At 35.6% G+C, this 18,059-nt stretch overlaps 1 protein-coding gene across 1 annotated transcript in view; it reads left to right on the forward strand.

Annotated features, from left to right (window-relative positions):
- The window catches only part of ATM (ATM serine/threonine kinase), a 141,836-nt gene that overhangs the window by 106,849 nt on the left and 16,928 nt on the right, over positions 1-18,059 (forward strand). The window contains exons 48-57 of the mRNA XM_068988664.1: positions 268-485; positions 978-1,185; positions 2,056-2,169; positions 2,529-2,687; positions 3,144-3,282; positions 4,332-4,414; positions 5,593-5,733; positions 6,555-6,671; positions 14,710-14,859; positions 17,611-17,776. Coding sequence (XP_068844765.1) covers positions 268-485; positions 978-1,185; positions 2,056-2,169; positions 2,529-2,687; positions 3,144-3,282; positions 4,332-4,414; positions 5,593-5,733; positions 6,555-6,671; positions 14,710-14,859; positions 17,611-17,776 — 1,495 coding nt within the window. The remainder of the gene's footprint in view (positions 1-267; positions 486-977; positions 1,186-2,055; positions 2,170-2,528; positions 2,688-3,143; positions 3,283-4,331; positions 4,415-5,592; positions 5,734-6,554; positions 6,672-14,709; positions 14,860-17,610; positions 17,777-18,059) is intronic.

The following is an 18,059-nucleotide window of genomic DNA, read 5'->3' on the forward strand; positions in this document are numbered from 1 at the left end:
ACTAATAAATGAACATGAAAAGCCTAATATGTTTTTTTAGTTTTATAGAGCTTTATGTTTTTGTACCGTTATTTACACATATTAGCTATTTCAGTTGTTTCTGCTCTGTCAAAATTGTTTTGAAAACTCAAAGTACTGTATTTTGTATAAATTAGCTTATATACATATATATATGTTAAATTTTACCGTGGATATTTCTTTGATCTGAGTAATTCTTTAGATGCATTTAGTATCTGTAAATATAAATGGATTCTTTTTTTCTTGAAGGCTGTGGAAGTTGCTGAAAATTATGATGGGGAAAGCAATGATGGGCTGAGAAATGGAAAAATGAAGGCATTTCTCTCATTAGCACGGTTCTCAGATACTCAATACCAAAGAATTGAAAACTACATGAAATCCTCAGAATTTGAAAACAAGCAAGCTCTTCTGAAAAGAGCCAAGGAGGAAGTTGGCCTACTTAGGGAACATAAAATCCAGACCAACAGGTAACTGAGGGTCTACAAGTAACAAGACATACAGTATTTATACAGGTATACAGAACCAGATAGGAATTCATGCTGTGGCTCTATACTAATTGTGAAATATACTGGTGTTAACTTTTTGTTTTGCTTTTTTAGTTTGTTTGTTGGTATCATAGTTGAAAAAGAGATATGTGTTGAAATTAGAGAGGAGTTACTTAGTTTGATGTAATTAAATACTTTTTTCAAACCTGCTTTTGGTATATATATTTTAGTGTAAGTAGAAAATAAAGTTAATGAAATACCTTGCATAGAGTCTACTTTGGTTGCCTAAAATAGCTTTTGAATTGCAGAAACTTAAAGACAAAAGTAACTTTATTCTCTTTATAATTCTTAGAATGTTGCTTTTTCTCCTAAGATGGACACCTGATTTTTCATTTATATTATATATCTTATTTGATTTTCTAGTTCTATAAAATCTAACAGCTTTTGTGTTTTATTTTAATTATCCAATGTAAGATACACAGTAAAGGTTCAGCGAGAGCTGGAGTTGGATGAATGTGCACTCCGTGCATTGAAAGAGGATCGTAAACGTTTCTTATGTAAAGCAGTTGAAAATTACATCAATTGCTTATTAAGTGGTGAAGGGCATGATATGTGGATATTTCGTCTTTGTTCTCTCTGGCTTGAAAATTCTGGAGTTTCTGAAGTCAATGGCATGATGAAGGCAAGTTTTCTTTTTCAACCCAGTATTCTAGCCTGTGCTTTAAAAGTTAAGCCATTAGCCCCTCAAATGTCATGCATTTTGTATACTTTGTATCCTTGGCAGTTGGTTTAGGGCACTACACATAGGTACTTAACTAACTCTAATGATACAGGTTTATGTGGATATGAGAGAATTTAGGTCAGTCTTTTCCTATAGCATTTAAATTACCATCGGAAAGTACCCAGAATGCTAGACTGGGAAATTTGGAAAGCAATTAAAGATGATGTGATCACAGGTGGTGTTTTTTTAACCCCTGCTTTATTATTTTCTGTTTGTTTTTTTTTTTTATAATAAATTATTTTTTAAATGGAAAAAAACCATTTTAAGAAAACATTAAGGCAGTAGAATTTTATAAATTTTTATTTAAAAATCTTGGGTTTTATTGATACCTAAAGTTATATTTCAATCAGTTTGAAGCTTAAAATAGTTCTTCTGGCTGAAGAGAATATTAATACTCATAAGAGATACAACAAATTTCTGCTACTAGTGTACATTAAATCCTGTGACTTTTAGAATGGAGGGGGAAATAGTTATTCCATTTTATTCACACTGACTTCTCAGGAGTCAAGATTACAGTAGTCCTTAGATCAATGTTTGTCCTCCTTGGATTCACTGGAATATAAGCAGTACCAAGTATTCCACTTTTGAATGCAATCTGATACAGGTTCAAACATGATTTACCAGTGAGTCAATCTAGACTTTAAGATAAATGATAAGGAAAAAATATGTCTGCTTGATGATTGCACTAATAGAGGAGCATTTTGTATTTGTTTAGATGTGAGGTCTAGTTGAAATGCATTGCTTTTTAATTTTGTATTTTTTTAATGGCAGAGAGATGGAATGAAGATTCCATCATACAAATTTTTGCCTCTTATGTACCAATTGGCTGCTAGAATGGGGACCAAGATGATGGGAGGTCTGGGATTTCATGAAGTCCTCAATAATGTAAGTAAACATGAAAATCAAACCACAATTGCTTTTCTTTTATATTATTGTATATTACTGTTCCACTCTAGAAAGTGGGTACACAAAAAAGTATCGTCGGTCATATTTATCATGTTGTATAAGGGCAAGAATATTCTCTTTTGTCTCCTTTCATATGCCACATGTTACTCACTTTCTCTTTCTTTTTCCTCATATACTTCTCTCACCCATACATACCACATCACCACTCCCACCCCACCCACTGCAGCATCTAGCACAGTAAAATGTATCTTAGTGTTAAGCAAAATTTAAATTTAAAAAGTTATGGATTTTTAATTTTTTTCTTTCCATAAAATTAACAGTTCTTAATTTTCTGACAGCTCATCTCTAGAATTTCAATGGATCATCCTCATCACACTTTGTTTATCATATTGGCCTTAGCAAATGCAAACAAAGATGAATTTTTGACCAAACCAGAGGCAGCCAGAAGGAGTAGAATTACTAAAAATGCACCTAAACAAAGCTCTCAGCTTGATGAGGTATTTGGATTGAACATGCCGTACCTTTTTTAATTGCGATATTCATTTTTTCCCAAAATATTCCTTTCTTAAGTCTCAGGAATTCAAAGAGTATGTATTGTTACAATATTCAGTTTGTAAATCCTTTGTTATTATGATGCTACCTAAAATTGGTTCAAAATTCCTGAATATTTCTCAAAGCATAAGAGATACCAAAGGTATTTTACTGTTTTTCCTCAGCGTAATGAGGAAAGAAAAAATAGATTTTACAAGGCACCCAAGTCATTTACTCTTGAGATTATTATACCTTTGATATGTTTCATTCATAATATAGTGACTGCTTTGTCTCTGAGGAATTATAGTCCTTCCATTGTCTAGATATGTATATAAATTCCATTTTTTTGTTTTTATAACTCTAAAAGTTTTAATGTTGCATATTTGCTTTTATAATATTTTTTGTTTGTATTTTATTAATAGGATCGAACTGAGGCTGCTAACAAAATAATACGTACTATCCGAAGTAGGAGACCTCAGATGGTCAGAAGTGTTGAGGCACTTTGTGATGCTTATATTATACTAGCAAATTTAGATGCCACTCAGTGGAGGACTCAGAGAAGTACGCAATTTGAAAGAATGAATGTTGCATTCTTGCTATGTTAATCTCTGTTATTGTTTTTAGGTGCTAAGTCATGTCTGACTGTTTTGTGACCCCATGGCCTATAGTCTGCCAGGCTCTTCTGTCCATAAGATTTCCCATTTTCCCAGGCAAGAATACTGGAGTGGGTTGCCATTTCCTTCTCCAGGAGATCTTCACAACCCAGGGACTGAATCTGTGTCTCCTGCATTGCAGGCGGATTCTTTACTACTGAGCCACCAGGGAAGCCCACTTATTCTCTGTAGGGATATTTTAATTACAGAACAGAATGTAAATCTGCTCAACTCACATTAATTATAGATATGAAAGTTTTGATGATTGTAACTCACATGTAATTCAAAACTTAATTTTTGTCTAGAAGCCTTCAATACCCCTCTAGTTACTTTTTCACTTAATATCTTGTTGTGGAACTGATAATAGATAACTGCATTCTAGGACTTAAAAATGAAAAGACCTTATCATTTTCTCCATCACTTTTCTTGCTGTGTCTCCTTAAATAATTATAAGCTGCTATAATATTTGGTTGTGTGTATCTGTCTCCCCAAACTTTAATAATTATGTTCTTTTTTTCTGTTTAGAATCATGTCTTCATATTTAAATTCTTACTATTTTAAAATAAAAATGAGGCTTCTCATAGTGTTCCTCTAAGCAAACAAAGAATACTGTCATGTTGTTTAGTCACATTTAATAATAATGTGTATAGCATTATCTATGTGCTATTCATACTATTATATAATTATCTTAAGTTGTCCAACTTGGCACCTCAGGTGGAGTCTGGTCTAATTACCAATGCCAGGTAACCTGCAAATTCATCTGTAAGCCACATTACTCATTGCTGTGCCCTGACCCTGAGCGGTATTGTGTCCCAAGTCTTTGGTCTTCATTTCTAAATCAGAACCACAGGTTAGCCATAGTTTGGGTTTATGGTATCTGCTGAATTCTCCTGCTTTACCTTCAGTACTGTTGCTCAATTTGCGATTGTCCCTGAAACTTCTTTATTTTAAATACAGAAGGCATAAATATTCCAGCAGACCAGCCCATTATCAAACTTAAAAATTTAGAAGATGTTGTTGTCCCCACTATGGAAATTAAGGTAATTTACTATTAACTGTTTCGATTTTTAATTAAACTAAATTACTTTTTAGCACGTTAAACCATTTGAAATAGCCTTTTATTGTAGGTCAAAATTGGTTAATTATTGGCAGTTTCATTTGTTTCAACCAATAGTTTTTTCTTTATTGGATTCCCTTTACCTAAGACTTAAAATACTTAAAGATCTCTCCTGCTTTCTTTTCTATTGCCTTCAGTTTTTACAGTTGTCATCTTTGAGTTTTAAAATTCTGTACATGTTAGAATGTATTGACTGTGATGTGTTACAATATTAAATAATACAATATGTATTACAGTATTGAGTGTAATATACATGACACTTTCAGCTATGTCCTAATGGTTTTTTATTGCTGGAAGTACAATGTGGGCAAGGATAAATATAATAATAAAGGTTGTTTGGTCACTAAGTCATGTCCATCTCTTTTGTGACCCCAGCGCTCCAGGCTCCTTTGTCCTTGAAATTTTCCAGGCAAGAATATTGGAGTGGGTTGCCATTTCCTTCTCTAGGGGATCTTCCCAAACTAGGATCTAACCCACGTCTCCTGCATTGGCAGGTGGATTCTTTACCACCAAGCCACCAGGAAAGCCCATAATAAATAAAGATTACAGTTTAGAAAATGATCATTTTAACTACATTGTAAAATCTCTCCTTTGAGTTTGCAGTTTAGTGTTTAATATGTGTGGTTATTTGATTTGAAATGTAGCTTCATCGTGTGATAACCTATCAGCAAAGTTACTTATTTAAATATCTTGTGAAACTGCCAGATTTAGCAATTAAAACCTAGAAAACTCCTCTCCATACTTTTCTAAAATTTCTCTTATTGTTTTTGTGAGGAGATGACTTAATTTATACTGATGACTTAACATACACAGATCAATGGTAACACCTGAACCAGAGTTATTGAATAGTTTTTTCAGCAACACTCATCTAACTTCTTTTATTAAGAGATATTTAAGGAGGTAAATTGTGTTATGTATATTGCTTTTTGAAGCATTTCCAATGTCAAATCTCCTTTCTTTCATTTATAAAGTTACCACTTCTGTTCTTAACCAACAGCACATTGTCATCCATTCCTTTGCTTAGTATTAAAATTGTCATTTAAAATTCATTTTTCTTTAAAAGCAAATTGAATACTAAGGTATTGTCATATACTTTATTAGGTGGACCCCACAGGAGAATATGGAAATCTGGTGACTATAAAGTCGTTTAAAGAACAATTTCGTTTAGCAGGAGGTTTAAATTTACCAAAAATAATAGATTGTGTGGGCTCTGATGGAAAGGAAAGGAGACAGCTTGTCAAGGTGAGACTTTGCTTTAGTGATGTGGTTCCTAGTGGATTAACGAAAACATTAAAGAAAAACTAACATATTTTCTTCTTATTTTGGCTCTTTGGTTTTGTTCTCAATAATTACAGGTGAGGAAAACAAAGTAGAAATAAATTGTTTTCTAGAAGCAGAATGCTTTTCCTCATGGTTTTGTGTGTGTGTCTGAAAGACCAGCCTTATTTTAACAGTTGGTTAAAATGAAAGAATACTTTTTACATGTATAGACATGGTTAGGTTTAACCGTCAGCCTACTTGTTATGAAAAAAAAATTTGAGTGTTGCTTATTTTCTTGAATAGTTCAAGTTGAAGGCCCTTGCTTCAATGTCCTGGGTCTGACATTGTGCTAAGTGCTATTTTAAACGTATCCGAAAGGGATAGCACACTTCCCTTACTCTGCTTTTACGCTTTGGGCCTTGCTGGGAAGTAGCAGAGAGACAACAGTGCTCCTCCACCTTGGTGTTTTGCAGTGTGCCCTTAAGTGTAGGCATTCCAATTATTTTAGTTACAAAAGCAGCTATGATGGGGAGTGGGGAAGGGTATTTCTTTTTTCTAAATTGGTCTACAGTGATGTAGTTTATTCTAATACTATTCTTTTGTTCGTGTGTTTGTGTTTGTGTGTTACACACACAAACAAAAGAGTAGTATTAGGTCTTAATTACTTAAGAGACTATTAAGGGGAGCACAGATCCTCAGATTGATTTCCAAGTGCCCTTTGGCTGTCCTCAGATGATTTTGCGTGATTTTATAGTAAAGAAAATGAACTGTGCTTAGTTATTTGTGTTTTGATTATTCTGAAGGGCCGTGATGACCTGAGACAAGATGCCGTCATGCAGCAGGTTTTCCAGATGTGTAATACATTACTGCAGAGAAATACTGAAACCAGGAAGAGGAAATTGACTATTTGCACTTATAAGGTAACTTTTATTTCTGCTGCTTCATAAAGGACATATAAAAGATGCCATTATTGAGGTAGGGGGTAAGCAAATACTTTCCTGAAGGATAACATTTTAGACTTTGTGGGCCACATACATAGGTCTCTGTTGCATATTCTTTATTTATTTTTTTCCTTGATAGCCCTTTAAACCTGAAAGACCATTCTTAGCTCACAGGCTATACAAAAATAGTTTGGGACTGGGTTTGGTCCAAAGGCCATATATTGCTAAGCTCTGATTTAAACAGTGTTTTTCTTTGGTCAAAGTATACATTAATGTTAATTGCAACAATTTTTTTATTTCAAGAAATCTTGTTCTTATAATCAGCTAAAGTATTTTCCCTTTATGTTTGACCATTTGGCCTATTTCTGGTATAAAAGTGCTCTTTAGAAGAGAAATGATGTTAAAAAGAAAATACTGATTTAGTGAAGAATACATTATATAATGTAGAGTTTTAAATTTTTAAATATGCTAGTTTTTGACTAGGTAATACATTTGCATGGTTCAAAAATCCAATAGTAGCAAAAGGTATAAAAAGGGAAGCCTTCTCTCACCGTTTCCCTTTCCCTGTAAACCTCATGCCCCACCATCTCTTATTCGTATAAGTACCATTTTCATTGGTTTCCAGTGTTATACAAATAGAATATATGAATATAATTCCTTATTTTCCCCCCTTTTCTAGAGTAGAGACAACAATGTTTTTTTAACTCAGCAATATATTATAGAAATTTTTTGCTTTTTTAACAACTGCTTTATGTATTAGTACATAATTATCATACAAGTCCTTATCATATAAATAGGCATTTGGGTCATTTATAGTCCTTTACTGTAGCAAGCAGTGCTGTGCTGCAATAAATAACATTGAACATATTTCATATATGCACTGGTGAATCTGTGGGATAGATTTCCTAAAGTTGATGGGTAACAGTATAATTTGGTAGATATTGTCAGATTACCTTTAATAGAGGGATGTCCCAATTGCATTTCCTCCAGCATTTTGCTTGAGAAGATAATTCTTAAGTCACATTATTCTATTAATCATCTTTGACCCTTACATGAATGCTCATCTAGCACATTTGCATTTTTTAAAATTGCAATAAACTTTTATTTTGAAGGATGTGTTTTCTATAGGTGTTCCTTTCGGTTTCATTCCTCTATGTCCTGTTTGCCTTTTATTCTTCTGTCACTGCTGTAACAAGGCTTATTTATTTATTCGTTGTTTCTATTTCTGTGAAGATATAAATAAATTAAGATAATTACTGTGTATTACTAGAGAAGCAGTCTTTCAGAGACACTTAGGATAGCCCCATATCTGTTTCTTAAACCTGCAAAATGGTGTATAAACAACAAGTGTTTATTTTCTCCAGCAAGTTAACCCTACTTAAACTCAAGGTATCCCAACCATCAACTAAAATTAGTTTAAAAATATAATTAAAAATACAATAATGTTTATAATGTGAATAAGCTGCTTAGGATTAATGATAATAAGAAAGATGCAAGACTGTATGAAAAAAAAATTATACAAATGTAACAAGAAAGAAAAAAGGAAAATTAGCATAAGGTAAAAGTACCACATCATAAATGGGAAGAGACTGAAAAATGTCAGCTGATTTCAAATTAGCATAGACAATGAAATTCCAGTAAAAATTTTGTAATGTGGAAATATGATGTAAAAGTTTATCTTGAAAAATATATTGGTGAGAATGACTAAAATGTCTTTGATAAAAGCAATACATGAAAGTGGACTCTGTCCAGTCATATGAAACCAAAGTAGCCTTGACAGATGTTTATATATACATGTGTAAGAAATCAGTATATAGCTTTGGCATAAAGTTCCTTAAATGCTATTAACTCTGGGTATGATGGGATTATGGGTAGTACCTGTTTTTTAAATATATTTTGAATTGCCCTCAGTGAACATTTTTTTAATTTTAAAAATAATTGTTAAATTAAAAACACCAAATAGGGGAGCAGGGAATAAATTAAATCTACCCACCAAAATTCTGATTGAGTCAGGCTATTGTAACTGAAAACTGAGATTTTTTTTTTAGAGCTTTTTAACTGCCTACAGAAATAGAAATATAAAACTCACTTATTAGTTGGATGAAGTTGAAGAGTGGGAAAGCATTTAAAAAAAGCACACTTTTTTCTTACTTTCAAAGTTGTGAGAAATTTATTGTTAACTTGATGCTTTCTAGTACCAGTTAACAAAAAGCGAGTTCTCATGGAATGCTAAGAGCAAAAGTTAAAATTAAAGATCTGTGAAATCTGATCTTTGATGTGGTTTAGATCAGTGCTACTCAAATTTAACAGGCATTCTAGTCCCTGGAAGGGTCTGTTAAAACACAGATTGCTGAGCCCCTAAAATTTCTGATTCTAGGATAGAGCCTGAGAATATGCATTTCTACCAGATACCAAGTGATGCTGATGCATCTGCAGTTTAGGAACCACACTTTGAGACCCAACAGTCTAGTTAATTTAGCGTCATTGTAGGACAAAGTTGATGAGCTGTTAACTTTCTCCTCTGATTGCTCAGAATTTTTTAGAGGGCAGATATTCAGTAACATGAGTGAAAGGGAAGTTTTGTGCTCTAAGTGCTAGACTTTTAGATGGCGAAAGCAATGACTAGAGAGCTGGGATCCGATATGTTGCAGCAGATTTGGGCTATAAGTGCTCAGTCACTTTAGTCGTGTCTGACTCTTTGCAATCCCGTGGACCATAGCCGCCAGGCTCCTCTGTCCATGGTGTTTTCCTGGCAAGAATACTGAAGTGAGGTGTCATGCGTCCTCCAGAGGATCTTCCTGACCCAGGGATCGAACCTACATCTCCTGCATTGCAGGTGGATTCTTTACCACTGAGCCACCAGGGAAGCCCTTGGGCTATAGCATCACCCTGGTTTTCTCAGAAAGCAGCTCAGGCTTCCAAGCAAATAACACAATTTGGCTTCCAGAGTTCATTGCTATAAAGCATGAGAGAAGACCTTGACCTAAAATATTTTGAAGGCAAAAATAACTAAACTCCATCGCTACCTGGTAACTTTTTAAATATCTGATTTTCACAGAGAACTATTTTACCAGTTAAATAGTGGAATTATTTAATGTTATATATTTGAACATTAAAAAATGTCCTTTTGGAAGACTGTGTGCTCCCAAGGCAGGGGACATTGGTTTAAGCTCTCTCAGGGAACTGGATGCCACAAACTGCAACTAAGAAAGTGTCCACATGTCACAGCTAAGAGTTTTAACACATTGCAACTAAAGATCCTACCTGCCATAATGAAGATCAAAGATCCCATGTGCTGCAACTAAGACATGGCACAGCTAAGTAAACTAAAAAATAATAATAATAAAAATTTTAAATGACCCCTAAATACGAGAGTTTGGGTTTGACTTTATTGTTTAAAATTGTATTATTGGGCCAATAGATCTATATTATTTTGAGATTACTCCAAAAATGTGAAAGCTGTGTTGTAGCTTTGCTGCTAGTTGTTCTTGATTTCAGTTAAAGGTTCCTGAAAGTACTATCTTGTATGTAATGAAGCAGTCTGCCTAGTCATCTGTGGAGTCATTCCCAATCTGTCATTCAGGCTTCTTGTGACCATTGTAACAACAAGCCGGGTCATTGACTGCCTGGAATTAACTCTTGGTGTGCAAATGTTGCTCAGGGGTAAAGAATCTGCCTGCCAGTGTAGATGTGGTTTCGATTCTTGAGTCAGGAATATCCTCTAGAGAAAGAAACGGCAACCCACTCCAGTATTCTTGCCTGGGAAATCCCATGGACAGAGGAGCCTGGCAGGCTCTAGTCCAAGGGGTGGCAAAAAAGTCAGACACGACTAGGTGAGCAAACAACAACAACAAAGACAACAACCCAGATGTCAAAATGCAGCCTCAAAGGAGAGACTTGTATATTGAGGAACATAAGATATCAGAGAGAATCACAAGGAAATGGAGGAAGACAAAGTATTGTTTTTGCTGGCACTGAGACATAGCCCTCTGATAACCAGAATTCCTGGGACTGGGCTAATTTATCTCTACCAAAACTACATTTTTAGAAAGTATGTTGAACAACTAGCCTAAAATCTTAGATATGAGAGGATTCATTTTTTAAAATCAGTGTCTTATAAATAATATTTAAATACTGAAAGAAGCTTTGTACTTAATTCTTCATTATGCCTTATGAAAAACATTGCCATTTGCCTTTTGAAACTTGAGTTCAGTGTTTTTATATCAACCAACATCTCTGAAATGAGATAGAAAGAAGCCAGCCTACTCCTTTCTCCATCAGTCTCTTAACAAAAGAAGGGTTTGATCCCCCCCCCCCAATAACTAGATAGTAATGGAGAGTCATTTTAGAAAAGAGATCTTTGATGGAATATATTAGGAGGTAAGGATGTTAATGTGATCAAGCATTAGGGTCACAGCTAGCTCAAAGTCAAAGATAAAGCTGGATTTTCTGGGAGGAAGGTATTTAGAGGTACTTAAGCAGGAAGGAAAATAAGTTGGAAAGACTATGAGATCTGTTCATTCATTTGTTCAATAATTGTTTGTTTACATACCTAGTAGTGTATTAGATACTCTACCAGGTGTTGGGGATCTAGAAGTAATAAAACATAGTCTTAGTTCTTAAGAAGCTCATAGTCTACCAGGGGAAACAGACAGACAATTACAGTGCAGAGTGTTAAGTGCATTTTTGGAGAATGAAAAGAGCTGAAGATGGAGAAATCATATTTATCTTTAACATCACTGGGGAAGACCCAGGCTGAGGGCAGGAACAGGCTCCAATGAGCCACCAACTCCCAGTGGACCCTCAATACAAGGCCGTCACCCACAGGGTCACTGTGACGTACTGGAGCAAGTGGAGTCTTCTGAGCCAGGGTTCTTCTACCTCCTTTTTCTTGTACCCAATTAGGAGACCTTCCCACATTAACAGGCAGCCAGAACCTGTTTAATTGTTGCCTACCAAAATGCCTGTGATCTAGCATTGCTCCTGAGATTATGGCCCTGCCCCTAAAGAGAGGGCCTTGTTTTGGGAGCTTCTTGGCCCTGAGTATGAGCACAGGCTCAGGAAGGATACACAGCATGGGACTCAAAATCACTGGCCTCCTTCTACTGCTGGAAACAGTTTAACATCTGAGGGAGGATGGGAAGAAAGGAGGGGCCAGCCCTCTCTGCCCTGCCTCATTTGCTCCTGGTTATGCTCCTACAAGAAAAGTGATGAGTAGCCTGAGACCCACGGTAACAGGGCCTACTCTGTGTCCATGATCCTTGGCAAACCCTTCCACTCACCCCCTTAACCAGGGCGGGTGGGCACAGGGCAAAAGGAAGCCTGAAACCCTGAAAAAGGCTTTAAAACACAAATCTTTTGCAGAGGCTCCTCTTAGGAACTTCAGGGCATAGCTCCTGTTCTGCCAGACTCCAGCGCTTAGGCCTGTGAACATCTGGAGGCTTAGGGTCTTAGGATCTGAGCAGCAGTGTTTTCCTCCACCAGCTAGCTCATCTAGAACTAGCCTCATTTTGGTATCTTTGAGAAAGGGTGCTGGCCCTGAGCCTACTCATCCAGAGAGGACAATCAGAAAGGGTTCAAGGCCCAGACACTGTAAAAACTGAGGGGGAGCCCACACGGGAGGGGCATGTACCCTGCTGTGGGATCACAGCTGCTGGGGACCACTTCAGGGGAAGGGCAGGGGGGCAGAAGACAGTAGGGGTATGCGCAGGCAAGGGGGTCGGGGAGTGGTGGCTTAGGACTGAAGCACCTTATATGCCGATTTTGTTTCTCTGCAGGGCTTTTCACTTCCCTCTGCTTGTACTACTCTTTTCTTCAGATCTCTGCATGGACCTTTTCCCTTAGGTTATTATTCTTTCAGGCTTTTCTCCAGTGTCACCTCTTCGGAGATGCCTTCTCTGACCATATAAACAAGTGTCTGTTACTTTTTTAAATGTCTGTTTTGTTCTATTATACTTGTTATCTGGCATCATTAAATGTCTATTAGTGTATGTGTTCCCACACCAGAATGAAGCTTTATAAGGACATATTCTTCATCTGCCTCATTGCTGCTCTATTCTCAGTGCCCTAGCGTCATGTGTAAGACATAATAGACTCTCAAAACACATAGTTAATAAATTAATGAAATCTCCTCTATGTTAAGACATAGAACATAAAATAATAAAACATTTGAGTATATTAAAATTAAAAATGTATGGAATTAAAGATACTATAAAGACAGGTGGCTGAGAAAACAAATTTTAAAATGTTGATAATAAAAAGGATTGTTATTAATAACAACAATGGATTTATTGTACAGAATATGGATATAGCTATTACAGACCAGTAATAAAAAGACAAGCCAGTGAGAAAAAAGGGTGAAGAATACAAACAGGCAGTTCACAAGAAGAAAATATTTGAATAGCCAATGAGCCTCTCAGGTTGTACTCAGCTTTCCTGGGAATCTGGAAAATACAAATGAAAACCACAATAAGATACTGTTACACATCTCTTGGATTGACAAAATGTGAAAGTCTTGATAAATACTACATGTTGGGAGGTTATAGAATAGACTCTGCTAAAATAAATTGGTACAACTACTTTGGATAGTTATTTGCCAGTATATGTTAACTAAGTTGAAGATGCATATCCTGAATGATGCAGCTCTTCAATTTCCAGGTACATGTATACCCTAGAAAAACTGAAATATATTCATTATTAAACTAATAGCATTGGAGATAGCAGCATTGGGGAAATCTGGAAACAATGTAAATGTTAATCAGTATTCCAGTTGTATAAATTGGATTATTATGGTATATTTATACAATGCAGAGTTGTTTAAGTGAATAACTTAGTTGTTAAAATGAATAAAATGAATAACTCTTTAACTCAGAGTTGTTAAATGTACTAACACAGTTAAAGGTATTAATAAAATAATGTTGATTGAGAAAAAAGCAATTGCAAAACATACATATAGTATAAATATCTTTATTTAAAGCTTATAGTTACATATATATACATGCTGTGCTGTGCTAAGTTACTTCAGTCATTTCAGGCTGTGTGCAGCCTTGTAGACTGCAACCTTCCAGGCTCCTCTGTCCATGGAATTCTCCAGGCAAGAATACTGGAATGGGTTGCCATGCCCTCCTCCAGGGGGATCTTCCCTAGCCAGGGACTGAACCCACAGCTCCTGTGCCTTCTGCATTACAGGCAGATTCTTTACTGCTGAGCCACCAGAGAAGCCATATATATATAAAGCTTTGAAATAAAAGTACTGTATACCCCCAAATATGTGAACATGATAAGCAAGGTAGCAGTAAGGTAGCAGTCATCTTGTTGGTATGGAGGGGCACAGGGTCAGTGGGGAATACAAAGAGAGTTTTGTCTCTTTCCCAGCAAATATGAAAAGTCTTAGATTTCATAAAGCTGTTTAGTAGGTAGAAGGGTTTTTATATTATTTTCTACTTTTATGTATATTTATAATGTCATAGTTTTTAATCATTTTAATCTTTCTAGTAAAAGTGCTCATTTTACAGTATGTTTAGGAATACATTTCCTCTTGGTGTAGCTAACGAGACTACAAAGCAAGAATACATACACTTTCAATTATTAAAGTATACCCAAATTAAGACTACATTTGATGTCTTCCAAAGTAAAATTCTTTGAATTTGATATTAAAGGCATAAGAAAAGCAAAGTTAATTCCTCTGCTAGATGGAGTAACCTAAGTATGTCTTGGTCAGTCACAAATGATGAGTACAATGAACAGAATTGACCCCTCAGAGAACCATGAAGATTGAGAGAAGAGCACGTTCTTAGAAGTCTAAGCATCAGGATAGAAAATCGTACTGTTTGAGCTCATTTATTTTCATTTATTTATTTCATTTATTTATTTGCTTTCTTCCTATGGACATTCTATAATGCAGCTTGCAGTAATGCAACTTGAAAAAATGCTTCACACCAACTCTGATAATTAAATAATCTTCACATGCTCTTTAACGCCTATCCATAATCAAAAGGTATTTAATCTGTAACTTCAGGTGGTTCCCCTTTCTCAGCGAAGTGGTGTTCTTGAATGGTGCACAGGAACTGTCCCTATTGGTGAATTTCTTGTTAACAATGAGAATGGTGCTCATAAAAGATACAGGCCAAAGGATTTCAGTGCCACTCACTGCCAAAAGAAAATGATGGTGAGTAACATTCAAATATATATACTATTACAAGATTATCTGGTAGCTTATTAAAACGGACAGTTATCAAATATTTGGGAATATAAAAAGTTTTAATTTCATCAGGTAATTGTATAAGACAGTATGCTCACTAGAATGAAAGTTTGTGTGAATGAAAAAGGAAAGTTTTTAAACTATGTTGTGTCAACCCTTGTTGGATGAGAAACGTAACATTATTCAATGTTTGCTAATTTGCTTCCAGTTTAGGGTAAGGTAATTCTTAACAAACAAATGCTAACTAAAACCAAAAAAGAAAAAGTTATGAAAGAGAGAGAGACCTTCTAAGACTTTTGCCACATCACATCACACTGGCCATCTGGTCTGACATTCATTGACCCAATCAGTGACATTTATTGAATGTCTCCTCTTTATTGGGTTCTATGGTAGGACTTCACAAATATGAGTAATCACTATCATACTTATCCCATTTTAAGATGAAAAGAAGTTCTGAGAATTTAGCTTCCCCCAGGTCAGTGAACTAATAAATAATGGAACAAGGATTTAAACTTTGTCTGTCCAACTCTAAAATCTATTTACTTTTTCTTTTGTTGTGCTTTCTGTTATATATTTTTAAAAATGTATGGTAAAGCACTATAGGGGTTGTGAGGGAAGGGTTTGTGTAGGGACAGAGGAGGAAGTGATCAGTTCTACTTGGGACAGGAAAGAATGGAGAGAATCAGATTCAAGACTTGGTGGTCCAGTGGTTAAGAACCCGTCTTCCAAAGCAGGGGACGTGGATTTTATCCCTGGTCTGGGATCTTAAATCCCATGTGCAACAGCCCATGTGCTGCAGCTAGAGAGAAGCCCTCTTGCTACAATGAAAGATCCCATGTACTGCAACTAAGAGCTAACGCACCAAATAATAATAGACAAATATTTATTTATTTAAAAAAAAAAAGACTTCATAGAGGAGATGGTGTTTGAGGTGAGTTTTATAAATGAATTGGTTTTCCAGGAAGAAGGAACATAGAAGCAAAAGGGAAGGAGGCACAAACAGGCAGCTAAAGATGGCATAGGCTTAGTTTTTGAGGAGGAATAGATGAGACTGAAGCAGTAGTCATTAATCAAAAAGTGGAGGGCTGCCATAGGAAATGTTAAGAAATTTGCACTTTATCCTGTAAGCAATAGAGAACCCTTGAGAAGTATAGTAATATCAGATAGGCATTTTAGAAAACTAACTCTGACAACACTTATATTTTGAGAAAGCTGACTAGAAGCATGAGATTCAGTCTAAGAGTAATAATGGTAGGAATGGAGAACAGGCAGTTCACGTAAGAAAAATTAAAGAGGCAAAACTGATATGATTTGGTTGCTGTTTATAAGTGGGGTTGGTGAAAAAGAGTATCAGTGGTGCCCAGTTTCCTGATTGGGATAATGGAGTAGATGGAGAGGCTAATTATTATTACCATGTTGATGAATAAAGGAAGTGGTTGAGGTTTGCCAGATCTGAGAAGGTGAATTAGTTTCGATTTGGAAGTGATCCAAGTGAAGATATTGAGTGAAAGTTGGAGAAGCACATCAGGCTGGAACTTAATAAAAACACCTGAGCCAAAGACACAGATGTGACTTGCATTTCTCCAATGATGAGGAATGTTAGGCATCTTTTCAAGTGTTTGTTGGCCATCTGTATGTCTTCTACACAGAAATGTCTGTGTAGGTATTATTGCAGGGCAACAGTGGTGTCACAGGCTTAGAGAAGACTTGTGGACTCAGTAGGGGAAGGAGAGGGTAGGACGAATTGAGAGAATAGCAAGAAAAATAGATAGGCAGTGGGGATTTGCTGTGTGACACAGGGAGCTCAATCCATTGCTCCCTGCCAACTTAGAACAATGGGATGGGGTGAGACAGAAGGAAGTTCAAGAGGGAGGAGACGTATGTGTACCTGTGACCGATTCATGTTGATGTATGGCAGAAACCAGCACGATATTGTAAAGCAATTATCCAACAATAAAAGATTTTTTTAAAGGAAGGGACATATGTATACCTATGGCTGATTCGTGTTGATGTATGGCAGAAATCATCACAATATTAAGTAATTATCCTCAAATTAAAAATAAACTTTTTTTAAAAGATACAGATTTGAAAGTCATCAGTCCATAGATGAGAATTGAGCCCTTCAATGTAGATAAGCTTTGTTTCAGGAAGTTATTATATAGGAAGGAAGTGTTGAAGAACAGATCTGAGATGTTCGGCTGCCTTGCTGCCACAGTCAAGATTCAATCAACCTGTGATTGATTTTTCCTTGTTCTTATCATACCCCTAGATCTGTGATATACCTAATAATATATGGAGCTATCTTTGGCATTTTTGTGTTTACTTCCACATAGGTTACAGAATCATTCAAATTACAATTGAATTAAAACAAATAACAGTCACTGTTGGTGTGCCTCTTTCTCCTAAAATTAACATGAAAACCCTAAAAGGATTATATTTTGTTATTAATTGCTTCCCTGACCAGACTTGTAGCTTCGTGTGTGTGTGCTTAGTCACTCAGTAATGTCCGACTCTTTGTGACTCTCGTGGACTGTAGTCTGCCAGACTTCTCTGTCTATGGAATTTTCCAGACAGACAAGTTTCTTGTAGGCAAAGATAATGTCTAGTTCTTCTTTTTATTGCCTTTATACCTACTGTACCATTTTCTTATTGAAACTACTAGTGCATATTAGTTGAACACAATACTGAGAAAATAATTTTATATTTTATCTATTAAAGGATATGCAGAAAAAGTCTTTTGAAGAGAAATATGAAACTTTCATGGAGATTTGCCAAAATTTTCAACCAGTTTTCCGTTACTTCTGCATGGAAAAATTCTTGGATCCAGCAGTGTGGTTTGAGAAACGGTTGGCTTATACTCGGAGTGTGGCTACTTCTTCTATTGGTAATCGTCTTTTACATTTTAGTAGATTCAGCACTTCCTACATTCTGTGTTCCAGGGAGATGATGATAGTGATCATGGTTTTTACCAAGCCACCATCATTAGATCATTGTGTTTCTTGTTGATCCTGATTCTTAGCTTCTAAATATAGCTCTTCTTATTTTGGCAGGAAAGAATTTCTTTTTTTTCCAGGAAGAGAAATAAGACTGATTATTTTTCTTTACTTAATAATGAATATGTCTTATTTTCTCTTCCGTCAATGTATGATTTTCTGGGATTTTCTTTG

Source organism: Capricornis sumatraensis, chromosome 16 (assembly GCF_032405125.1).
Source record: "Capricornis sumatraensis isolate serow.1 chromosome 16, serow.2, whole genome shotgun sequence".
Lineage (NCBI taxonomy): Eukaryota > Metazoa > Chordata > Mammalia > Artiodactyla > Bovidae > Capricornis > Capricornis sumatraensis.